Source organism: Haliotis rufescens, unplaced genomic scaffold, assembly GCF_023055435.1.
Source record: "Haliotis rufescens isolate VD_foot unplaced genomic scaffold, xgHalRufe1.0.p SCAF_7, whole genome shotgun sequence".
NCBI classification, from domain to species: Eukaryota; Metazoa; Mollusca; class Gastropoda; order Lepetellida; family Haliotidae; genus Haliotis; species Haliotis rufescens.
This window is the reverse complement of record NW_025964361.1, coordinates 31,875,648-31,903,259: the sequence shown is the minus strand read 5'-3', so window position 1 is coordinate 31,903,259 and position 27,612 is coordinate 31,875,648. Positions and strand designations below refer to the sequence as shown.

Genomic DNA, 27,612 nt, shown 5'->3' with positions numbered 1-27,612 from the left:
TATCCTAGGTTGGGGATGACGTATCCAAGGTTGAGGATAACGTATCCTAGGTTGAGGATAACGTATCCAAGGTTAAGGATAACGTATCCAAGGTTAAGGATAATGTACTCAAGGTTAAGGATAAGAGTCTACAGACAACACAAGGCATATCAATACAGCAACTGTCTTAACAGAGATGACAAAGCAAATACAATAGTTACAATTTTATTACAATTTTTAAAATGTACATCGATGGTTGGACAGAAATGTAGTGACTCAAAACATAGAACGCCTTCCTTTGATCCATGCTGCTCAAAGATGGATTAATTGGTGAGTTGTGAACCAATTTGCCATTAAATATTGCAATTCAAGTAACCTTGCAACAACAAAAAGCTTTATCAACCAAACTACATCAGATGTAGAGGAGGCTGTTTTTTCAGAAAACATACGACCAACAGATGTTTCAATGACTGCATGATGATCTATAAATAAGAATGTGAATAATTCGTATGCACGGTGTGATAAAAGTGTTGACTGACAAGCCCAGACTCTTCTCATCTTAACGCCACACCCTCCATTTACAACCACACTCTAAATGTTTCCATGGAAATATGAAATTGATATATATATATCAATAAACCCTACCTCCACTATCAACACATCTATGTCTTCTTTAGGAATATTTCCATGGTTGTGTTACGACTAACCCCAATCTAGGAAGAAATGGGCTGGTAGAGCCTTCGCACCTTGATCGTTCTAAAACGACTGTTGGCCTCCATTCATTTCTTGCTTGAAATCAACTATGAGTATCATATTTGTAAAAATATTGTACACTCATAACATAATGTGTCAACTTTTAACAAGGGCCTACACACGATTAATGTGACTGCATGTGGTATGATGCTTATTTTGACGACCACCCAAAGCTCACCACAAACAGTACAACAGTGAGTTGGTGTAAGTAACACTGTAGCTCAGGGATATCCAGCATGTCAGCTCTTGGAGAGGAATCCCTGAACTGACACAGGTCGTCAATGCTTACAACTTCAGTGAAACCACAAGCATGATAGAGCTGATAGACTCAGAACATTATCGGGGGCAACCTTGGATTGGAATTCTCCTCCACTGTCCTGTGCATGTCTCTAATGATTAACACCAAGTCCATTGCAACATTAGCTTAGGAAGTGACATCACTATTTTGGTCTCTTATCAGGAACTTCTGTCTGAAGTTCCCATCCCTCATTATTGATTAACAGCTATTTAGATGTTTCATTAAAAAATCATTCTCAATGCTTGCTAATGGGTTCATGGTACTATCATAAATGAAAGGATATACAATACCAAGCTCCTCACAGCGATCGCCCATTCGTGGAGTACTCTATACTATCACTACCACCAGACACAGCTCCCCACTGTGCTAGGCAGCCACAGCCATGCATGGAGTTGAACTCGCAACTGAATGACTTGTTGACAGATGAGTGACATGATGCTGAATACTTTCCCCCCAGCTAAATTGCATTGTTTGATTAACAAGTTGAATTTCTATTTCATTTCAACTATCATAAAGTAGTATAGTGAGAAGGTACAGGGGAAGATTGGGGCTTTTCAGTTTGTTTAATCAGATTGGCACGAGATTGCAAACTAACTTAAATTTATCTTGGAAATATTAAGTTATTTGGTAAACATTTCCCAATTCACTAGAATGGCATTCTCACTGGCCGAGACAAAAATATAAGTATCACCTCATTTGGGGTTGGAGGAAAAATTTGGCCATATGCACACTGGTGGCAGCGATGATACCGCAAGGTAACGAAGGTGTCGTGTTCGGAAGAAGCTTGATATAATACACTTGGTCTAAGATGCTAAGGGACAACTCTGCACAGCAAGTTGTGTAAGACCACTGGTCCCCGATGCCCCTTGTACATGGAGCAACATTAGGCCGGAGTACCTCAGCAAAACACAAACAATATTTTCAGAGGATAACAGTAACATGAGAATGATAAATCATAATCAACTTTTCACATGAATAAATCAGTAACATTTTGATTCCTGCCTAAACATCACAAACGTTACACATATAACACTAAGTACAGTAGCATCTGAGGCAAAGATAACAACGATCTCTAATCATCCCTAATGATCTCACTTCTAACTGCCATTATGAATAGAATACATCATAGAGGGAATTTCAGGGTCATAAATTTGACTTTTATTTTCTCTTGTCCGTAAATTCTGCTACAGACATACCATCAACTTAATGGTAAAGGACACAAGGAAATGTCACTAGTCCTTCCCGACTTACTTGTCTTGGACTAGCGGACATGTTAATTTTGAACCCTGTATTTACTTATCCGACTTACATCACCTTCAACTCAGCATGTCAACAAAAGACAGTTCATTTGATGCTGTACAGGTGATTTATGACGTTTGTACCCGTCCTCAATGCAAGTGAGCCCTGTTTAAGATTTAACTCCGAGACGTGAAGGTTGCACTATGATGCAGTGACATCCCAAATGTATATCCATCGAAATGCAGAACAAAGATCATCTAACATTTCAGGATTTGGATGTCCTCAAGTCCTGAATTACCATAAACTAAATGAGTGAGACGAGAGACGTGGGGAACTTTCTTCATTGGCGTAACAACTTGTGTGTGACAATTGAGAACATTGTGAAACACAATTAAACAAATCAGATTTGAAATAAGTTAGAGAACAGCACTTTCATTCAACTTCAAGAACGTTCTTCTGATGCCTGACTGCAGTACAACTTGCCGCCAGTTTCACTCAAACAAAACCCTAGGGTTGGCAAATTATTAATCCACATCCATCTCCGGCTTAACCTCCGGTTCTTGTTTCGCTGACTTAGGCTCCTCAGGGGTGGCTTCTTCTTTCTTCTCTCCTTCTGCTTTGGTCTCCTTCTTTTCTTCTTTCGGAGGTTCTACTTTAGGTTTGGGTTTTGACATGATCGGTGCCACAGTAGACTCTAGGGACTGAAAGCAACAGACTGACAACATGAGTACAGAGCTACAGATAAGCTGCGTATATGCGTAAATTACCGCCCCCAAAATATTCAAAACCCATTTTTTTTTCATTAACTTGCGTACAGAAACACATGCATTAAATGAAAAACTCAAATGGGTAAAAACAGAACGCATAAATACACAATGAAGCTTTTTCAGCATGCGTAACCAATAGAGTGATGAATAGACAAGTGAAAATAAATATTGGTTACCCAATGAAAAATGTAATAACCAATTAAAAAAGAAACCTTCCAGTAAAATCTCAATTGCTCAAAATGTTATCTGGAGCTCTGTGAGTACAAGGAGGTATTCAAAGGATTCCAAACAAGATTGCCTGGCCAGGTAATCAGTGAAAAATCATCGTCTTGAGACGAATTTGTGCCTATAAACAGGTCTAGATAAATCACAGACAACACTAAGACAACAGTGAGATGTTTGTTAATGTCAGTCATCAATATTTCAGATACATGACAATGATGTGTGATTCTTTTGTTTGTTTGTTGTTTAACGCAAAATAATCGAGTCTGGACCAGACAATCCAGTGATTGACATTATAAGCATCGATCCACACAATTGGGATCGATGACATGTATCAACCAAGTCATTGAGCCTGACCACCCGATCCCGTTAGTCGCCTTTTACGACAAGCATAGTTGCCTTTTACGGCAAGTACGGGTTGCTGAAGACCTATATACCCCGGAATCTTCACGGGTCAATGATGTGTGAAGAAGTCTGGGCCAGGCAAGTAAGTGACAGAAATCATGAGCAACGATCTACAACGTCGGGTTCATGTGATGCAACTTAACTGTGAACACACAAAAAGCCAACTGCAGTGTCACCTTTCAGTCAGGTCAACAAATAATCCAATCTGAACTCTCAAAAAGCAACAAGCCATCAGATAATCATTTGGTAAAAAATGAGTAGAAAAATATTTATTTTTTTCTTTTCTTGTTGTGTAACGCTGCACTAAACAGTATTCTAGCTATAAGATGGTGGCCTCTACGTAACATGGTCTGAACCACACTCCAGTAATTGATATTTGAACAATCCATGCCAGCAAAATAAAGAAGACTCACCTGCTTCTGTTGTAAAATCTGTGAAACCAGCACAACAGGACTCTCATATTTCTTAGCATTGTTTGAAACGTTCATGTTTGTCTCGTACCACTTTAACTTTTCATCGTAACATTTCTGCACTTTGTCCACATCAGACTTGTCTATATGGTCGTACTTCTCATCCTTTTGACTCCACATATCCAAGAATTTCCTCACATGCTGTAGTGAGCTGCCTATCTCATTGAAAGCCTGTGGCCGGTCCTGGGCCTCTCTCTGGCGGTCCACAATTGGCTGGCCAAGTTTCTAAAATGAATAAATGAGTTGGGTTTAACATGTTTAATGCCGTTTGAACAGTGTGCTAGTCAAGTCACAGCGAGTCAGCTTGTTTTGGGAGGGAAGCAAAATTAACGCAGGTCACAAACAATTCCCCGTTCAGTGAAAACCACAAGCACAGATACGGTGCTAACACAAGGATCTGATTCAGGGGGAATCTTGTATTTCAAGCCAGTGACCATCCATGCCTTGTACAGTCAAGGGATGCCATTCTGCATAATAAGGGACTTATTTGTAACCAATAAAAATTGTTCCTATCAGATAGATTAGCCCATGTTTGGAAGGAAGGATTAAGGCTTCTGTGCCATGGCAAAATTTCAGAAGGCCGATGATCAGGCAAAGCATTGATCCATCCATCCAGAAGGGACCAAATCATCCAGTTGAACCTGGCCATACAGATATTATCCACATCATGGAACAACCATGGTCACCCTACCCCAACCTTAGTTCCTCCCATGACAAGCATAGCACTGGTCTTGGAGTTACATTTTCTGATCCGGTACGAACCTTTAAACTTGCCAGTTTGTCAACATAGACTTGCTTATTCTGATCGTCTCCCTCGTCATAGAGCCAATCTTCCGTCTGCTCCAACAACTTGCTTAGGTGAGCCCGATCCTGTAACACACCCACGGAACTATAGTCTCTGTCAGGTTTTTGTTCACACAATCATTTTCTAAAATCAACCCTATTTCAATAAAAAACAAAAACAGATTTGAAAAACAGACTTCACATGAAAAGAAATATATCAACTGCAAAAAGCATCCACTAAAAGCCTTAAACTCGTTCATAAGCAGTGATCAGAGCCTTCTTAACATCTTGAGGGACACGAGCATCCCACCATGACGTCACCACGGACAGGTCACACGAGGTCACCCCGACACACAGGAGAACCCTGTGGGCCAGAGATTACCCATGATCCCTCACCTTGCGGTGTTTCCATGGCAACAGTCACGTGATCTCAGAGAATGGATTAAGCGTTTCATCATGTCACTGTTAACAGCATGCCTAAAGTGATGCAGGTCTTGATATAGATTACTTTGATGAAGGTAAGGCGCTGACAGATCAGGGATCAAATCAGAACGAATATGGGATATGAACCCACAGCTGATACAAATAAGGCTAAAACTGTGGCCAAATTCATCAATAAAGAAACCAATGTGAACATGTGATGGACTGTGGGTGTATTTCCAGTGCCTGTAACACATGGTCTGTCCTCACCTCCTCCTTGGCGTACTCCTCCAGCGTCGTGCTAAGTTTCTCCCTCATCTCATACACATACTCCTCCACCGCATTCTTAGAGTCCGCCCGCTCCTTCTCCAGCTTGTCCTGCATGATCATCTGGTTCTGGGGAACACAATCATAACACAACTTTATTTGCTTGCTTGTTTTGTTGTTGTTTAACACACCCTGTGAAGCCTGCTGAGAAATCAATCAGAACACATTCTAGGTATCTTACTTATCTCGCAAAAGTATCATTGACTTTCTGAAATGAACCGATGTTTATCCGAATGTATTTGGCAAAGGGAAGTAACTTGGTTTGTTTAGCCCTTTGTATTGTATTTTTACTCAAGACAGTCTTGCTAACACCTGTATGAATGAATGTCAACCAATCCCTCTAGGCATATTGTGTGGTGTACCCTGTGTGCCTGATGTTTCTGAGAACATAGACTCACACTGGGCGTAGGATCCAGGTAGACCCAGGTGGACCCAGACCCCTTCCCATCTAGAGTATTTTGATATTTTGGATCCCATCTTTTTAAAAATGCTGGATCCGCCCATGCTTGGTACATAACACAATATACCCCTCCAGAGAGGTTGAGTGAGTGAGTGAGTGAGTGAGTGAGTGAGTGAGTATGGTTTTACGCCGCTTATAGCTATATTCCAGCAATATCACGGCGGGGGACACAAGAAATGGGCTTCACACATTGTACCCATGTTGGGATTCGAACCCGGGTCTTCGGCGTGACGGGCGAACCCTTTAACCACTAGGCTACCCGATCGCCCCCAGAGAGGTTGAGAACACATAAAGAAGCCGGAGGGGGATGATAACATACCTCTTTCTCTATGTACAAATTAATCTGATCTTTAGGGATTGCTGGGGTGGTTGACTGGACCGGGAGTTCGACTGTCCGTGTCGTTTTCTTGGGTTTCTTGTTTCCCTTCTTCTTGTCCTCCTCCCCTTCCTGGCAGAGCACAAACAGAACACATCAATATTATTCATATCAATTAAGTAAGAAATCAGATTTTCCTATTCTAGTTGCAAATTTTGTAGAATTTTCCTATTCGGAATATTCTATAAGTAATACGTTACCACTGTTATACCGAAGCTGTTGTCTCCCACAACTGCTGCTATAGCGAAATCTACCACAGAGATGTCAATTACCTCATGCAGCACGTGCGTAGCCACCTAGCTGCCATGTGACACCCTTCACTCTTGTCTCTTGCGAGAGCAAGTGCTCGGGGGACGGACGGGCGGGCAGCAGCCCAGTGGTAACGTATTACTTATAGAATATTCCGAATAGGAAAATTCTACAAATTACATTAAGTAATACGTTACCACTGTTATACCAAGGCTGACTACCACAGTAGGCGGTGGGGAGCACCTACAACCCGAATCCTGACTGCTAGCGTTCCTTCCGACCAGCGGAAGTAAACACCAAGGCGGAAGCACTCGATGCGCATGCACCTAGCTAGACGTTACCCTATAGGAATACCAAAGCACTGTCAAGCGTATACCATAAGGCTCAATCGTCATTGCCAAAACGATTGGTGACTCCAAACGGCCCCACTGGATAGGTATTTCATCGCCGCAGCGGATGAGAACACTGTATCCGCGTGAGCTAAATCTTAGATCAGGTTAAACAGTCGAAAGAGGGAAATTGATTTCATTCAGACCGTATATCCCCGAGCAAGCCTACTTAAAGTATGTAATATGCGCGTGACCTAATTCCAGTATTCGTAAGCATGTATCACAAGGTTGGAATACACGACAGACAATTAAATGCATAATTGTCAAAATACAAATAAGGACAAAACACACAAAAAGCCGCCTCACCTGTGGTGTGAGTGCGCTGGTTTGCAGGACCCCCACTCCTATACCCACGGCGTGGGAACATTGGAGACGACCCAGATTGACCACCGTGCAAGGACTGACGACTGCGGAGTGTGGAATTGCACTGGACACCCCCCCTAGATGACCACTTGTGCCGCGATCAGCGGCCCAAGACGGTGCACCCCCTCCACGTTTTTATCAGAAACCTTTCTGAGGTAATGATTGGCAAAAACCGAGTCAGAACGCCAGTAACAACCTCGTAATATTCTGTGAACAGAGATATTCGAGTGTAGGGCAAATGTTGCCGCTAGTGCCCTGATCTCGTGCGGGTTTGACCCCGCTACTGGTAACCCCCGAGACCGGTACGCCAGATTGATGACAGAACGAAGCCACAACGCAATCGAGTTGCAAGTTATGTCAACCGTGCGATTAGGGTTACACGATATGAACAGACGGTCACGCCCTTGTCTACGTTCATTCGAAGCCTTAAGATAATACTTAAGGGCCCTAACCGGACACAGCACTCTGTCCTCAGTATCAGATTTCTTTGAGTGATCTTACAGTGAATTCTCTCTCCGTTTGCCCGATTCTCTGATTCTTGGCGACGAAGCCCATGAGCAGGCCCAGGCGGACCGCTCCTTCGTCACCCCTATCGAATCGTACCTTGGCAACATCGAGTGCATGAAATTTGGATACACGTGCCGCCGTGGCAAAGGAGAGGAGAAATGCTGTTGTTTTCAAGTCACATGCCGGAACGAAGCACTATGCAAGGGTTCATACGGAGCTTCCGTAAGTGATTGCAACACTAGGGAAAGATCCCAGGCCGGTGCCCGAAGGCGGCCCTTCTTAAGATCGTGCTGTTTGAAACCCTTGATAATACCCCGTATCACCGGCTCTTTGGAGAGACTGGTACCCATAGCAACGTCCCGTACCGTAGCAACGGACGAGACATAGTTGGCAATGGAACCCCCTGGAGAGTTTCCGGGTCTCTCGCAAGTGAGACATGAAACGAGCAATATCCTGCACAGATACCTTATCTGGCGAATGAATGTGATGTTTACAACACCACTTCGTGAAAATAACCCAACGTGCATTATACACCTTCTGGGTAGAATCACGATGCATAATAACGTATGCCAGAGACGCCCGGCAAGAAAAATCTTTACTCCTCAGACGCTCGGTGACAACATCCACTCGTGCAGATTGAACTGCCCTGCGTTTGGATGAAGCTGACGGGTGTGAGGGTGGATCAAGAGATCCGGTCTCACAGGCAGTGGAAGTGGCAACTGCGTGACCTGGGTCAGCAAGTCGGGGTACCACGATCTGTTCGGCCACATGGACGCGATCAGTAACATTCGACAGCGCCGGCTTAGAATGTGTGGTATCAACGCTGTCGGCGGGTAAGCATAAGCGTCCAAGCCCGTCCAGTCTAACGCGAGAGCATCGTGATCGATGGCCCTCGGGTCCGGGACTGGTGATACAAACAATGGGAGTTGATTGTTGAACCGCGTTGCGAACAGGTCGACCATCGGACGACCCAAACGTTCGCACAGCCGCTGAAACACTACTGGGTTCAGCATCCACTCTGTGGGGCTCGGATCCTGAGGCCTCGATACCTTGTGGTACCGTGGCAACCGGTGGGGCACGGACCCCCAAACGCTCCACATGGGCTTCCGCGGAAGGACCAGCCTCGGGAAAGGCAAGGTCATGTACCGGGAAAGACCCTTTTCTCCACGACGGTGGAGGTAACAGGAGACCCCGACCGGAAGCGGCCGCGAAGGCCTTCTCCAAAGAAGGCTTAATCCCGCGCAGCAAGGTTGATGCCGGGAAAGCCTTGTCGGACGGCTCGTCGTACACCTCGGAGGAACCCACGGAACCGTGGATTCCCCACGGTATCGGCAGGGGCTTGGGCATGTCCTCGAAGAGGTCATAAACCATGGCCATGCGGTCCTTAACCGATAGCGGAAGCAACGGTTCGGGGGAAGGACCGGTAACCACGGCAGCCGCCGTACCGGTGGACCCCGTGGCCACCAAAGAGGCCGGGGACGGAACAGCCAGCGGCCTATCTTGCGATAAGGCCGCCAGCTTGGAGTCCACAAGTTTAGACAACAATGCGGCGACGGAATCCCCAGACAGCCCGAGGGCCGCAAAGGGATCCGCCGCAGCCGAGGAGGTGGTACCCGCACAGGGGGCCCCGACCGGACGAACCGGCCACCACAGGGGTGGAGACGGACTGGACGTACAGTCGGTAACGCTCAAACTCCGCAGGCCCCAGACCTTCGCACAGGGTGTCCCCGCAAGGAACCCTGCACTGCGGGCAACGATCATGGGGATCCCGGGACAACAAGAATTTGCGGCACACTCCGCAACACCGAGGAGCAGGGGTAGAGGGGGTTGCAACCGGGGACATTTCCATGTCAGACATGTTTGTTTAATTCTATGAACAAGGAGCAAAACATGGTTACAATGCACGCACCACAATGATTCACAAACGAGCATTTTCACAAGAAAATAAACCAAAATGTGAACATATAACATACACATATAACATAAAGAGAAATAAGTGATGTTAACCCCCAAAACATACAAGAACCGGGGAAACAAAAAAACACAGTGCATACGCGAACCCCGCAAGTATAGAGAAAAAAGGGCGGGAAAAAATTCTCCGTTTGGCGGGAAAATTATAACCAAGCGTAGCTACCGCAACACCCCATAAAAGCATAAGAGAATAAACTATAATAAATATTACCGAATATTTGAGGAACGCTTCAGCAGAGGATTACACGTCTTGCTAAGCAAGCGAAGGAGACAAGAGTGAAGGGTGTCACATGGCAGCTAGGTGGCTACGCACGTGCTGCATGAGGTAATTGACATCTCTTTGGTAGATTTAGCTATAGCAGCAGTTGTGGGAGACAACAGCTTCGGCATAACAGTGGTAACGTATTACTTAATGTAATTATTACAAATACAAAAATTAAGGACAGTTAGCAGCTATGGTATCAGAAGCATTTATCGTATTTTACATGTTTTTTGCAATGAACTGTTTGACATGGTTAATCAACCCTGTTTCTACCACTCCTGTTAAAAGTCTACTAGCCTGACCACGCGTTTTGGCATCTTTTTCATGACCTGCGACGTACTCGTGTGTAAAGTGGCCATGACTAGTGCTACCCATCGCCCTGAATATTCACACTGATAATCAGAGCTTTTTTTCCTCACTGAGCACTAATTGTTTTACTGCTGGAACTGATGCTTGAAAGGCCGAATTGTCGTGACCCATTCTTACCATGGACCTATCTTGTTATTGTGAGTCAGGCTTTAAACTGAGAGACAGCATACATATTACTTACAGAATTGCCTTATCAATGTGTCAGTTTAGAAATCAATGAATGGCAAGTTTGATCGAGTATTTGATCACATTGCTCCACCACTACATGTGATTAATAGGTGAGGTGAAATGAGGTTTAACGTCGCGTCCAAGATTATTGCACTTATATAGCGACGTGCATGTACGTGTATGTGTTTGCGTGGCTGCTTGTACTAGTCCGGACTGATGCCAATTTATAGTGCTAGCTCACTGAGATACCATGCCGCAGTTTAGCATGAATACCCCACTCAGACACAGTATACTGACTCCGAGCCGACCAGTCCTTGTTTTAGCCCCTTAATGCCGAGCGCCAGACAGGGTAACAACAAGTACCATCTTTTGACGTCTTTTGGTATGACGCGGTCGGGGATCGAACCCCGGACCTTCCGCTCTCCCACTCTCTACCACTAGACCACGGAGGCGGTTCATATGTGATTAATAGACTGAGCCTTGTGTAACATGGCAGGTACTACATTACCTACCGCTGGTTTCTCATCAGAGTTGGACATAGGCTGGGATTCATCCCCAGCTTGTTCTGTGCTGTTTTCCCCCGTGGGGGCTTCGTCAGTCTGCATGGGCGTCTCCTCGCTGCCAGCCTCCTTGGTCTCCTCCTCCATGCTGGCATTAGCTTCTCCATTCTTCTTCTCCTCATTTTTCTTCTCATCGTCCACATCCATCTGCTCATTCTGGCCGCTCTCCTCCTCTCCAAGCTTCTCCACCATGCTGGCCTGTGCTATTTTGAATATACCATTGCTGTCTATCCTTACTTTCACCTTCACCTTGGAGCTGTCCCCACTGCTCTGGGGTACGACCTTTTCTATTAAGAAAGTTCCTAGAAATAGAGAAATAACATCATTAACAAGTGTCAAATTGTTAAATACCAAAATTATTTAGAATCTTTGTAAACAAACTGTCTCATAATTTTTAAAGATATATGATCACACATGGTGGTCAGCATTTTGAATTATTTCAAGCAACCTTATCTCTGGAATAATATAGACAATACGTAACAAGGTGATGTCCATGATAATTCTTAATAACACACCCTAGCTGGTCAGTGCTACTCACTGATGACCAGAAGCCTACTCTATGCAGCACAAATTGCTGAAACACATATTGCATTCATTACGCTTTTTGTTTGTTGTTTAACGCCGCACTCAGTAATATTCCAGCTATATGACAGTGGCCTGTAGTGAGTGTGGCTTCACTGCGCTTTAGCAATATTCCAGCAATATCACGGCGGGGAACACCGGAAATGGGCTTGAAATGGAATCAAACCCGGATGGGTCTTCAGTGTGACGAGTGAGCGCCTCAAGCACTAAGCCACCCCAGCGCCCTTACGGCGGTCTGTTAAATAATCGAGTCTGAACCAGACAATCCAGTGATTGACATCATAAGCATTGATCCATGCAATTGGAATATGATGACATGCATCAACCAAGTCAGACCCGATCCCGGTAGTCGCCTCTTACGATAAGCATTGTCACCTTTTACGGCAAGAATGGGTTGCTGTAGACCTATCTACCCCAGGTCTTCACAGGTTTATAATAGACACACTATGATCATCAACGTAATTCAATTACCTATCTCTGGTTTAGGGTATGGAATATTGTTGGGGTATGTGTATTTAGCAAACAGTGAGAATGGTTCCTTCCTGTAGAATGTCAGCATCTTGGAGAAGGGTGCAGCGTGATTCTGTGGAAACACCTCCAGCGAACTGAAACATACATCGAGTGCTACATTACACAATAGAAAAGCTTCACTGCAACATTTAACCCAACAGAGAACTCTTAATGCCTGGTTCTTGTAATTATGGCTAAAACAATTCTCAGCTGCCTCAAACTCAATATAGAAACTATTCACCTCCACATTTAAGTCAACAATATGATGTACAATACACTTCATTTTGATTGATTCATTGAGGATAACCTATATCAATGCAATGATCTACAAAAATTGACAAAAGGGGAGCACTTATTGAAACCATACACAAGTTATACATATCTTCATTTTAGAAATTTAGTTCAAACATTGATGAAAGTAAAAAAAATTTCAACAATAGCAAATATATACCCCTTCTATGGAACTGTTTTCTGTCAAATACACAAGAACATATGGACTGTCATATATATTTTCGGTCTGAGTAACGGGGATTACTTAAGATTTGTCGAGAACTGGGTCAAGGGAGCTTATTGTAGCAGGGTGCTTAATATGGCAAATCTGGTAATGGAGGGTACATTGAAACAATGTGGAAACACGCCCAGCGAGTAAGTTAAGCTGCTCACCTGTCTTCGTCTATCGTTCCCTGCCAGCTGAGGGTGATGGGGTAGGGCTGCGAGTTGGTCACATGGAAGTCCCGCACACGGAACGTCGGTGACAGAATTGCACACTGGAAACACATTCCATCACATACATGTACTACATACCTTTAAACTACGAAAGGTGCTTGTATCACTTAGAAAATCTACAAACAACAGCCCCAACACTGCATTTTCCTAACCCCCCCAAAATATTGATAAGACACTTATTTCCTCAACATAGACCAGGTACACATGCCTCCCTGAATCTGTTTACAATAACCTTGAATGACCGCCATGTGTAATTCAGCCAATCAGATGGCAGGAATGTGTTCAGGACCCGGTTCTATCAAACCATCATTAACTAATGGCTACATTAAACCCAAATGATAATGATACATTAAATTCAGGAGCCCATCATTAACTAATGATGGGAAATGATACTACTCAAAAGACGTGTCCAAATATTTTCATATGCGTATAAGTTAATAGGTCATGGCCATGACGGACAGAGGGACAGCACCCATTCCTATATCCCCTGCCCACTTCTTGGTGGGAGGGGTTGAAGGGGGGAAGGGGGCGGGATAATATGAAAATGACAATTGTTCCCCTACATTGCAACAAAATATCAAAGTTTTTTTAAAATTTTTTATTCATTCTGTCTGAAAGTAGAAATTGATGTTGGTTGTTTCACTAATGATTACTGGCCTAAGAATTAAGGACTATTTCTCTAGCCTTGCATTAGAGAAGCCCCATTACCTGTAGTGCACAGCCTCTAGATGTGGCCTCGTCAGAATTGAGAGTGGTACTAGGCTCTTTGCCAAATATGGTTGTAACCAGTTTCTTGAATGACGGAATACGACTAGAACCACCAACAATCTCCACCGAGTATATGTCACTAGTTTTCCACACTGAAACAAAACAGAATTTCAGCAACCATGAGAAATGAAAATGAAAGCTTCATCATACATAGCCAGCCACCTTTGTTAGATTGTTGCTTCATGACATGCATCAACCAAGTCAGCGAGCCTGACTACTCGATCCCGTTAATTGCCTCTTGTGACAAGCATAGTCACCTTTTACGGCAAGCATAGTCACCTTTTACGGCAAGCATGGGGTGCTGAAGACCTATTCTGACCCAGATCTCCATGGGTAAAGTTACTTATTGATTTGCTTCATGCAAGCAGGACAGCAGTTTTTAATCTTTTCTTTGACAAGTATTGAATAATTAACTTCACAGGATATCTGAACAATTGTTCCTAAGATGAAAAGAATACAGGTTTCTGTGTTTATCAGCAGAGCTAGTGAGTGAGTGATTTGGGTTCAACACCATTTTGAACAGAATTTCTGTTACATCACTCGTGGGAGGAAACATTCACCACTTTGGTTAAAACCCACGAGCACAAGTATTAGAATCATAATTGGGGTGAACAGGGATTCGAACCCACGATCATAGATTTCTGGTCTGTTCAAGGGATGCAACCTAGTACAGTAAATTGCATCACCTTAGATCATCATCATCATCATCATGTAAGGATGAACAGTAACTTACTGGACTTCTCCAGAATATCCTTCAGGAGAGATTCTATTCTTTTTAGCAAATCATCAGAGAGCTCTTCAAATTGTGTTCTGAAAGATGAAATATGTTTACAACCATGACAGTCTTCAGATATAGATAAAGGAAAACAAGCGCATAGTCGACAAAGTCATCTGTATCCCCATACAGTCAAGCTCTGGAAATAATGCCCAGTAATATAAATTTCTAAAACTCCTAAATAGCAAAAGGTACCAGTTCATTATGTACCTGGTAGACATGCAAAGTTTTGTAAGAAAGTACTTAACAGTTTTTGAGTTGCTCTCCGGAAATGAACACCACCCTTATAGAACCAAAGTCCAACTTGTTGGCATGGAATGTAAAAAACAGAAATTTCTAATTCCTAAATAGCAAAGGCACCAGTTCAGCATGAGTCTGACAGACATGCAAAGTTTCTTGGAGAAATATTAAAAGTTTTCTGAGTTATGCTCCGGAAACGATTTCGGGACGCACGCACAGATGGACGGAACCCATTTCAATACTCTCCGCCAACTTTGTTCCATGTATGTTTTTGACACATATCACCATGGTTCCCATGATGCGGCTACTTGAGCAAATAAGCAGTTTAATGCTGATGTCAGCAATATTTAGTTTAACCATGCCAGCCTGTAAACAAATCTAGACACCATTGCTCATATTGAAATAGTTTGCAGGTCATTTCAGACGGACAACAAATACCATCTTTTAACAAAATTTGGAATGACATGGCCAGGGAACCACTGACCTTCCACTCAGTTGGTAGACTCTCTATCCACTAGAGCCATGCCGGGAAATCATCAACTTGAATCAATCATCAACTTGAACGATAAGTTTGTTTTTGTTTTGTTCGTTTAACGTCGTACTCAGCAATATTCCAGCTATATGACGTCGGTCTGTAAATAATCAAATCTGGACCAGACAATCATGAGCATTGATCCACACAATTGGGATACGATGACATGCATCAATCGAGTCAACAAGTCTGACCACCCGATCCCGTTAGTCGCCTCTTATGGCAAGCATGGGTTGCTGAAGACCTATTCTACCTCGGATCTTCTTAAGCCAAACCTACACATTTTGAGGACTGTGGCCTTAGGTCTGTCGCACATCCAGGCAGAAAGCAGTACTTTACAATTAGCTTTAATACAATTTTATATGCATCATTTTTTATCGACTCCTATGGTGGGTCAGAATATTGCACTGAGTACAGTGAATCATAACACCTTTACTCACATTGTGAACCTATTGCTTAAATCTGGCCAATCCTATTCATAGAACCTGTAAGTAGTTACATCAATATGAAGGTAAACTTTCATGCTAACCTTTCCATTCTGGATTTGAAATCTTTGTCATCTGCGAGACACTCAATATTGATTGGAATGCTCTGTGTGTTTGCACTCATCAGCTTCTTGAGTTTCTCGCACTCCTGAAGCATGCGCAGATAAGCCTTTGGCCTCGTCTCCAGGTCTATTTTGTACTTTGTCTTGAATTCTTCTCGGAACACCTGGTGAAGCTTTTCGTCAAAGTTGCGTCCACCCAGCTGTTGGTCCGAGGATGTTGCGACCACCTGAAACAAGGAGAATGTTTGTAAGTTGGGTATCATGTCCTTGTAGTGAGCGAGCGAGTGAGTTGGGTTTAACACGGCTTTTATCAGTATTCCAGGTATATCACTGCGTGTCAGCTTAATGTGGGAGGAAAGCCCGAAGTGATGCAGGTCTCAGACGTTTACCACTTCAGTGAAACCCACGAGCACGGGTATGGTGCTGACAAACCTAGAAACATAATCAGGGCGAACCAGGATTCGAACCCACAATCGTAGGTTTCTGGCGCACCCAAGGGACGCAACTCTGCACTGCAATCGCGGCGCCTTAGACGACTGGGACACCCGTGCCCCCTCATGTCCTAGTAAACAGAACTTCAGTCATACCCAACATGTCAGCTTAATGTGGGAGGAAACCTGATAATAATTAAATAACATAACATAACATAACATAAATAGATAGTTTCCTCTAGCCCCTGAAACATGAAATAGCTGTTTTCCCCATACCCCTGAAACATCAAAACCGCTGGATTTCCCCAATATCCCTGAAACATCAAAACAGCTGGTTTCCCCATATCCCTGAAAGATGAAATAGCCGGTACCCCTGATTTGAAACAATTGAGAGATAGTAAGAAATAAGTGGAGTGAGCAAGTGAGTTTAAGTGAAAAATGATAGCAATATTTCAGTTGGACCAGACAATCCAATGACTGATATGGGCTTTGTCCAACATTGTACAACATTGTCCACTCTCGCCTGACCTCCCCTTATCCACACTATTGCTTCTTATGACAAGCTGAAGTTGGCAAGGACCAGTTCTAACTCAAGTCCCCCATGGGGAGTCCGAGTCTGTATGACAGCATCTCTCATGGGTGGGCAGACAACTCATACCTTCAGTTTGCCTTTGTGGAATGAGCACGCCGCTGTCTGCATGGAGGAATAGCCAAAGTCGATGATGATGACATTCCTGGGCTTTTCCGTCTCAGCTGGAAGGTCCTGCTTGTAGATGCCATAGGCAAGAGCCGCTGCAAGCACCATTGTCATATTAATAGTCAACCTTTTCCATCAGACAATTGTTGTAAGAAAACGTTCAACAAGCAGAATGACTCGTATTTAAATAAACCCATGGTTTCACAAACTGAAAAGGGCCGTGAAAATCACAATAAAAAGGAAGGCAGACTTTTTAAATGACAACCTACTCTTACAAACCTGTGTGTGAGAAACCCGTCTGAGATAACTGGTCTTAGATATGTGTGATATTTAATTTCAGGACTGTAATTGGCTACTCCATGGTGATGACCTACGGATTACGAATGACAACATTCCTGATTGTAATCCATTGATAAGTTTCTCGAGCTCAGTCGAGTACTTCGTTCTTATCTAGTTTGAATCGCCTGGATAATCCACAGATATGACGAAAACTTTAGTATGGAGAGTCACAGTAGGTATGAGTAGTAAGCCAGATTACATCACTCATGACTGTTGTGTTATGTACTAATTATGAGATATAGACAAATTATGCGATTCGATGCCAAAATGGTGAGAAAATTGGGTGTGTAAGAACAGATTATTGCACTCGTGCCTGTCATATACCATTCATCTTACAACTTGTTTCAAAACATATGTAACTCGTTTTCGTTCATATCTTAGACACACCCATGAAGTAATGTCTGTATCTAGCTTCAAGCGACACCTACCTGCTGTGGTGTCATTCATGAGCCGGAGACAGTTGAGTCCAGCCATTTGACAGGCATCAAGGAGAGCATGTCTCTCAGCATCTGTGTAGTATGTCGGCACCTACAACAAAGGCCAGGAGTCAACAACATTTCCATACAAGTGCCAACATAAAGCAAACATTAATTTCCTCAACTATTTTGAGTATCAAAAAATTAAAAAAGTCTGCAATCAATGTTCAATTATTAACAGCTGAATCTTTATCCGATAGTTACTCTGTTGAGAAGGAAACCCCAGGGGCAGACTTTACAACAAATTTGTATGTATCCAACAGCTCCTTTTAAAAGTTACTGGCCCTTCTCCAAACTAATTGGCCTACAACTAAATGGCGGAGACTGCGAAGTGGCTGAACCTGAGGTCGTGTAGCCACGTAGCAGGTGTCTGATATTTTTAGAACTCCTCCCCCTGAAACGCCATGTACTTTATGTTTCAGCAAGCCCTTTGTAATTTTAACTGGAAACGGGCCAAAAGTTCAGGAGCTAACAGGCTACTTCTGAAACCCTCATGACAATTCTATCATAAACAGGTTATTACAAGCTGTTCAAAGGTAACAGAGGTAGTTGACTTACAGACAGGACAACGTCAACAACTTTGGTCTTCAGTGCCGACTCTGCTATGTGTTTCAGCTTGCTCAACATCATGCCAGTCAGCTGTTCTGGTGTGAAGCTCTGCTTCTCTCCCATGTACATCACCTGCAAGCAGAACCAGTCAGTTAGTCAGTGAATCAAGGAGTCAGTGCTTGTTTGTTGTTCAGTGCCTCACAGCACACTCTCCACAATGGTGAGCAATGTTCCAGCAATAATAACGTCTGTAAATGATCAAGTCTGGACCAGACAATCCAGCGATTGATATTATGAGCATTGATCTACGCAAATAGCAAAACGATAACATGCATCACCCAAGTCAGCGAGCCCAAGCCCGTTAGTTGCCTCTTAGAGAAAGCTGGATCTTCACGGGTATATGGAATAAGTGAGTGAATTAATGAATGGTGAGGTGGGTGAGGGGAAATGGGGTTTAACGTCGCGTCCAAGATTATGGCACTTATATAGCGACGTGCATGTACGTGTGTGTGTTTGTTTGCGGACTGATGCTGATTTATAGTGCTAGCTCATGAAGATACCATGCTGCAGTTTAACATGAATACCCCACTCAGACACAGTATCCTGACTCCAAGCCGACCAGTCCTTTTTTTAGCCCCTTAATGCCGAGCGCCACACAGGGTAACAACAAGTACCATCTTTTAACATCTTTTGGTATGACGCGTTTGGAGCATCGAACCCCGGACCTTCCGCTCTCATGAAGATACCATGCTGCAGTTTAACATGAATACCCCACTCAGACACAGTATCCTGACTCCAAGCCGACCAGTCCTTTTTTTAGCCCCTTAATGCCGAGCGCCACACAGGGTAACAACAAGTACCATCTTTTAACATCTTTTGGTATGACGCGTTTGGAGCATCGAACCCCGGACCTTCCGCTCTCCGGGCGGAGGCTCTACCACTAGACCATGGAGGCGGTCAAATTAATGAATGGGTGAAGGCAGTTTACATGAAGGTTTTGGTCTAAGGGGCCTCATTTGAAAAGACCACTTCCTTCTGACAATATTTTCAAATCCTTTAGTTTATCACACCCAGCTATAAAATAACAACTTTTTGTATGAGGTTATAGCAGTTGACCACCATGGTAAAACCTTCTGGGATAGGTATGGTGCTGTCAGATACAGGATTATAATGAATGGACTCTGGGTTTCAAACTTACAACCAGGCTATCCTGAGAGAACGCAGTGTCACAGACCACTGGGCCACCCGTGCACTTCCTCATATCTACATGTGTAAACCATCTCACTCTTAAGGACATTAAGACATTATAAGCAGAACTCCCTTCAAGTTTTTGTGAGGTGCAACAAAACATTCAAGCGCACAGTGGAAATGGATACAGCAATGTCAATAGAGTAGTGATCAGAGCCTTCTTAACATCTTGAGGGACACGAGCATCCCACCATGACGTCACCACGGACAGGTCACACGAGGTCACCCCGACACACAGGAGAACCCTGGGGGCCAGAGATTACCCATGATCCCTCACCTTGCAGTGTTTCCATGGCAACAGTCACGTGATCTCAGAGAATGGATTAAGCGTTTCATCATGTCACTGTCTACCTGAATTTCTTGAGTAAAAGAAAAATCACAAAGAAACAAACCTATACTAAAGGGAACGATTATATTGTTTCCTCAGACATTGAACCACGACATCACTATGAAAACCCATTACAGCATTAGTAGCAAAAGAATGTATTTTGTTTTTCCCGTTTGTTGTTTAACTCCACACTCTGCAATATTCCAGCAACATGACGGTGGTCTGTAAATAATTGAGTCTGGACCAGACAATCCAGTGATTGACATCATGAGCATGGATCCACGCAATTGGGGTACAATGACATGCATCAACTACGTCAGTGAGCCCGACCACCCGATCCCGTTAGTTGCCTCTTATGAGAAGCATAGTCGGCTTTTACGGCAAGCATGGGTTGCTGAAGACCTATTCTCTACCCGTTCTTCAACAAAAGAATGTAACCTCATTAGAGGCCACCGTGTGGGACTTGGGTTTGAATAGTTCCCAGACAACCTATGCTTGTCATAGAGGCAACTAAATGGATTGGGTGGTCAGGCATGGGGACTTGGTTGATTGAATGTCCTTGTACTCTAATTGTGCGAATTGCTGCTTTTAATCACGTTTGTCTAGGGCAGACTCAATTATTCACAGGCTGCCATGGAGCTTGAATATTGCTGAGTGCAGTATTAAACAACAACAAACATGAGTATACACTTACAACAGGTATTGCATAATGAGGAAACATTTTCGGGTACTAGAACTTATTTTAGCTGTGTTTTAACGATTGAAGCTTTCAGATTTTTCAGGTTACGTTAGCTGTGAGCAGTGATCAGAGCCTTCATAACATCTTGAGGGACATGAGCATCCCACCATGACGTCACCACGGACAGGTCACACGAGGTCACCCCGACACACAGGAGAACCCTGGGGGCCAGAGATTACCCATGATCCCTCACCTTGCGGTGTTTCCATGGCAACAGTCACGTGATCTCAGAGAATGGATTAAGCGTTTCATCACGTCACTGTTCAGCTTCATGTTCCAACCATAACAGTGTGCATCGTAAGCAAGACGATATCACATGTCACAACACTTACATTCAGAATAAAACATAAAACTCGATAAGACAACTTAACGCCCATATTTTAACATGACTTACGATAGTCATAGCGATAAAGTCTCTTTGCGGAACAGGTCCTAGGTACAGAGTAGTGCTGGGATAATTCACCAATGCATTGATGGATCCCAAAACAAGTATCGATCACAGTTGCACATTAAGTAAAATATATCGATTCATACCTTAAATGTTTACCTTGTTTGTTACACCAAACACTAATTAGTCAAAAAGAAAAGAAAAAGTCCATATTTTCATCCAATGTGCCATACTTGACACTGCCAACAGTAAATCACTGTGCAAGGTATTTGACTATCCTGTCGATGAAAAATATGGGTTGCGCACTACAGATACGTTGGTTGGCTGGTTGGTTTGTTGTTTAACGCCGCATTCAGCAATATTCCAGCAATATGACGGCGGTCTGTAAATAATCGAGTCTGGACCAGACAATCCAGTGATTGATGTCATGAGCATTGATCCACGCAATTGGGATCGATGACATGCATCAACCAAGTCAGATCGCACAGTTGGTGTATCGTCCCAGCCCTAGTAAAGAAGTTACTGAAAGCATAAGTCCCAGTCTGCTCTTTGGTCCAAAGCCTGAGTCTCGTTAAATCTGGCCAGACTGGTAAGCTCAGTTGATAATAGTCAACATATTACACTAAAGTCTACTGTAAGTAAAAGCCAAGTTTGAGGTAGTAGTCTCAAAAGTGTTTAGTGTTATGCACAGACTGTAAGTTTCCAATTTCCACCATCTGAGTATGATGACACACCCATCACATCGTACATCCAGGGCACCCAATCCCCATTTAGTCTGCTCTCATGACAAGCATGATCTGCACGGGATCTTTGTTTGTTGTTTCACGCTGCACTCAGCAATATTTCAACTCAATGACGGCAGTCTGGACCGGCAATCCTGTGATTGATATCATGAACATAAATCCAAGCAATTGGGATACGATGACATGCATCAACCAAGTCAGTGAGTCTGACCACCTGATCCTCTTAGTCGCCTCTTACGACAAGTATCGTTGCCTTTTACGGCAAGCATGGGTTGCTGAAGACCTATTCTACCCTGCATCTTCACGGATCTTGGGATCTAGTATGATTGGGGTGTAACTGTAACCATTGGCAGATTGCCTAACAGTTTCCCTTATCTCTTATGTAACTACACCTGAAGTGATAGCTAGTGGCGAGACAGACGATCTTGTTGCCCATACCACCGCTGATTACAGCCAGTGAGGAACAGGTTGTTGTCTGATGGTAATCGGGACTGATGTAGATAGGAGATTCTAGGTCATGTAGGACACTGCACATGTGATGAGAATATTGGGTTTCCTATATGCATCATAATTAGGATGGATGCATATTTTACCCACAGCGAGTCCCAGTTACTGCAAACGACTATGGCTGTTGGAATGGGGTTAACTCATGTGTAAGAATAATCTGATATTTCGGTTTGGACAATATTCATTCAAGGATTTTATTATCAAGGGTGTTGATGATTCACTTAAGTTGATCGGGGTGACTATTGGCACTATTTTCACTATTGCGATTATATTGCATTAGTACATATCACTTTTGAAATAGTAGGTGATAGTTCTAATTTGAACTATTGAAACTATCTAATGTTATGCATACTACTGACAATACTATTTGGTATATCTAATTCCTATCGATATAGTACCATAGTAGGGCAAACAATTGCGACAGTTCAATTTAATTGTTACCCTCCACAAGTTCCTCATGTTTATTCATTGTGTTAGACATGGATATGGTTTGTTTGTTTGTTTGTTTTTTGTGTTAACGCCACACTCAGCAATATTCGAGCTATATGACAGCAGTCTGTAAATAATCAAATCTGGACCAGACAATCCAGTGATTGTTAGGTCCAGACTCGCTTATGATTTGGTACAATTCAAGACATGGATATGCTTGTTCCAATTCACTGTGATATAATTTTTATTAAGTTTTAGAATATAAATTAAATTGCTGCTGCATGCTGTCTGTTGTATCTGATGCCATTTTCTGCAAAAAATTCTCAAAACCGTAACCGATATTATTAGTGATTATGTACATTGTGTTCATTGTCAACACAATTAATTGTGCCTGTGACATTGACCCCATCAACATTTGCATTGTATCATTGCAAGGTAATTAAAGTCCATAAATGCAGTGTACACCCTTGAAATCTTCAACCCAGCAACAGATAATATTTCATGTAGCACCGTCAGCCATACTCTCAGTTACATCTTAATGTCATTGATTGCCCATCACAGGAACATATCATGTACAGTGCATGGACGGACAAGGCTTAGTATTATTCTCACAATCTGAATTTAGTTTATTCATGCAGCCTTTAAATTCACATTTATTCACCCACCCATAACACCTACCAGCAAATGTACTAACATCTGAAGCCATCAACCCAAGTAGTGTGTATCATACTTTCAAATTATTATAACATTTAGTAGGTAATCCTCCCAACTTATGTATACGACTCAAAAGAAACTGAAGCAGACCCTATCCATGATAGATTAATAGGGGTGAAACAATACACTGGTGCATCACGATTTGTCATTCCACAATGGGATATATTTTTTTCTAAATCGATACAAGATGAAACAGTAGCTAAATTGTAGCTTGTTTTCTTTAGTGTGGAAGAACCTGTTTGCCAATGATGCATGACGACGGAAAACATACCACTTTATGGATAACAACTCCTATTTTATTGGTCATGTTGGACAGATTGCAGCTGTGCCAACTCCCTACTCCTTCTACCACCAAACAATCCACCACTCCTTCCTTACAGATCCATACATCACTATGAAACAAAGACTTGGTGCTTGTGCAAGCTTCCCAGTACAAACCTATCTGTTACATCAATCGTCCTTGGGCCTGTCAAGACTTGTGGAACAGGCACTGAAGCCTCACAAACAGGTTATATTTGTTTAACAAATGTCACATTCTTAGCAAACATCATACACAAGGAAATGTTTTCTAAAACAGAATGAAACAAACGCTATAAATTATATACACAGCAGTTGATGAAATAATCTAAGTTAGCTGTGAGCAGTGATCAGAGCCTTCATAACATCTTGAGGGACACGATTTTATTGTTTTCCCACTCCATTGTATAACTATTATGACAACCCATCAGACGCAAATGAATGTTGTTTTGTACTGCATCATTTACTCAAAACCACTGCCTTTCAAAATCCGGGAAACTGTTTTGTTTGATGTTTAACTCTGCACTCAATGTTCCAGCTGTATGACGCCAGTCTGTAAATAGTTGAGTCTGGGCCAGACAATCTAGGGATCATTATTTTGAGCAACGTGGGGAACTATGACATGCAATCAACCAAGTAACCGAGCCTCACCACTCAATCCATTTGGTCGCATAGAATGCTGGGAACCTCTTCTTACCCAGAATCCCCACAGGATTTGAGCCCGATGGACTAGTGGTTGATGGCATGAGTACTGATCAACATCTGAGGGGTCACACATAATGTAACATCTGTAACCTCAGTAGTAGCCCCCTGTGGGGATTCGGGTTCAAATAGGTCCCAGGCAACCTACACTTGTCATACAAGGCAACGTATTGCGTGGTCAGGCTTGGTGATACAGCAATTTCAACAGAGCAGTGATCAGAGCCTTCATAACATCTTGAGGGACACGAGCATCCCACCATGACGTCACCACGGACAGGTCACAAGGGGTCACCCCGACACACAGGAGAACCCTGGGGGCCAGAGATTACCCATGATCCCTCACCTTGCGGTGTTTCCATGGCAACTGTCACGTGATCTCAGAGAATGGATTAAGCGTTTCATCATGTCACTGCCAGGTTGATGTGATAACTAATCTATGAGTAATAATAAATGTTCATTGCCAAAGTCATCTAAGTGACCAGGATCTGCTGATAATTTGTTCAAATATCATAATTACCTTGACAGTGAATATGATCCTTATGCACAATTAACTTCCTTAATATAATTTAGGGGTCAAGGACAATCAAAACCTTTAATTGTAAGGGTCTCAGGTTAACAAATGGAGAACCTGGGCTCAGATACTGATTCAGATACCCATTGTCATACAATTTTTAGTCTATTGCCTCACATCTTTACATTCTTTAAAAGTCCATTTGGAGATTCCAGGATGAGTAATTTCCAAGCAGCCTTAGCTGGTCAAAAAAGATAACTTAATAGACTGGGTGGTCAGGGTCAGTGGCTTTGTCAAGGGCATATTATCGTACCCCAACTGCCTGGATTGCTCCTCTTGATATCAATCAAAGGCTTCTTTATTTACAGGCTGATTTCATGTATCGTGTTTGCCGTTATTCTATGTAGATTTAAGTATTACTCTTAGTGTATTGGCTGATCAGCGTATCTACTCAGGCTTGGCCTAGTAGTTACAGTGGCAGTCAGTTAAAACCTACCTGAATAACTGCATTGCCAGCCTTGTCAGTGGAAACTTCATTTGGTCGGAAGAAGGATTTCACCTCACTCTGCACTGCTGGATCATTAAACTTCCGTCCAACAATGCGTGTGAAACCTGCTACTGTGTTCTTGAAGTTGGTTACACTTTGCTGCTTGGCACCATAACCAATGGTTCGGTTCTTTTCGTTGAATGACACATAGGTCCTACAAAAGAAAGTCAAGTTGAGTACTAAGGTGTGAGCGAATGGGTGTACTGTGAGTGTCTTTAATGCCATGTAACTGACAATGTTGTGCATCAATTTTAAACCTGACTGTAATGGAGGGGTTCGAAATCAAGGGATAGTTACAAAATATCGGCTTATCAACTCGTCTCGCTCGGCTAGGCAATATCGCCATAAAATTAACAAGACATGGTCATTTGACCATCCAAGTTTTAACAGAAATAAGTGTCCTCAAAGATAAGACTTCATTTTAATGTATTGTCATTATAATTAGACATGTGGTGGTAATGACTTTTTTGGTGGCTGTTTTGTCTTTTGAGGCCGTTTTAAATACAACCTTAAAGAGGAATATTACTTTGGAACTCGAAAACCTATAAGACGAGGATAATATTATCACACTGGACCCATGTATTGATGAATTACGTATATTTTAACGGGAAGAGTTCCTGAAAGCAAAGCATTTTGTTAATTTATCCGAAGAGAACTGGTAATTGTGAAATGTCACTTAACTAAAAAACAATCATTATTGCCCTTTGAAAGATAATTTTGTTCTAATTTACATAAAGCCCTGGTCGTGAAGCTGTAAATATTGGTTGAAATAATCAAAGTTGAATAATAAAACTAAAAATATCTAGATTTCTACATTGCTGATTGAAAGATCTGGAATTCTGAAATTAACTTCCTCAATCAAAATCTTTAATACATTCTCTTTCACAAATGACAAAATAACCCAAATAATTAGGGAGCGTGCGTGTGAATTTTCACCAAGCATGGCATTGAGATCCGCAATATTTCTAGAGTGAACAGAACAGATCTAGCAGAAGACAAATTACACACAGTGAAATATATATCATAGAGATGCTCCTACTGGAACATTTGTGTTACTTACGGTGTCATTCTTGCGCTGTACTCATTATCAATTGTTTCAATCCCTCCTGCTCGAGCGACAGCGATGTAGGAGGAATATGAACCAAGATCAATCCCTACAACAGCCATGGCTGACACTTTTGTTAGGTCAGAATTCTCTTGATCGCCAGTATATCTTCTGCTCTTGAGTGCTGGGACCACGAGGTATTAATAGTCTTCTATCCTTGTCTAGAAGTTTCAGTTATTTACCAGCACCCGGCGAAACTTCTCGAACAACACGTGAATCACCGCCTCGGCGCACAAGACAAAGATATGACATGTTATATTCCTAACGATAAGTTATATTGGATATCAAGGAAAGAATACTCTACTGGATATGTGGCAGTGTGCTTATGTTTTCTGAATGCATAATATAAGAGTTACATGGTGGTCGTAGATCACCAGCAAATATATAATTCGTATCAAGTCTCGCTATGCTAAAACCATTTTATTTTGATAATACATTTCATAGTTTTTGCAGTGTGGATATAAATCTTTACTGATTAAAATATCAGACATTTCAGAACGTAGAACAACCAAAGACGAAACGGCATCCATACTCAGACTACACGCATACAGATAACAATTCTTTTTTCAAACACGAATATTAAATTTCAATAAAACACATTACATATGCTTATAAAAAAGACAGATAATCCTCTGTAGTGCGAGACAGATGTCCATGAATTTATTACTTCTTTAAGTGGCATTTAGAAGTTGGTGTGATGAAGTAAGACAAGTTCTATGGATTGTAATAAAGAAGCTGTTCATCCATAGAACTTGTCTTACTTCATGAATTTATTGTTATCTTTTGATACCCAACATCAGAGGAACTGGCTCAGTAAAATTACATATTAAAGCCCCACTTTAATT

At 42.5% G+C, this 27,612-nt stretch overlaps 1 protein-coding gene across 1 annotated transcript; it reads right to left on the bottom strand.

Annotated features, from left to right (window-relative positions):
* Window positions 1-190: 190 nt before the first annotated feature.
* On the bottom strand, window positions 191-27,018 carry LOC124146035 (heat shock 70 kDa protein 4-like). The gene is made up of 16 exons (XM_046516083.2): window positions 26,723-27,018; window positions 25,612-25,816; window positions 18,519-18,641; window positions 17,913-18,012; window positions 17,107-17,240; window positions 16,000-16,244; window positions 14,657-14,733; window positions 13,864-14,015; window positions 13,093-13,196; window positions 12,391-12,524; window positions 11,290-11,639; window positions 6,443-6,571; window positions 5,607-5,732; window positions 4,896-5,003; window positions 4,077-4,358; window positions 191-2,970 (listed from the first exon to the last, which is right to left on the bottom strand). Exons 1-16 carry the CDS (start codon window positions 26,827-26,829, stop codon window positions 2,794-2,796), a joined length of 2,553 nt encoding a protein of 850 aa, XP_046372039.1. The 5' UTR covers window positions 26,830-27,018; the 3' UTR covers window positions 191-2,793.
* Between the last annotated feature and the right edge of the window lie 594 nt (window positions 27,019-27,612).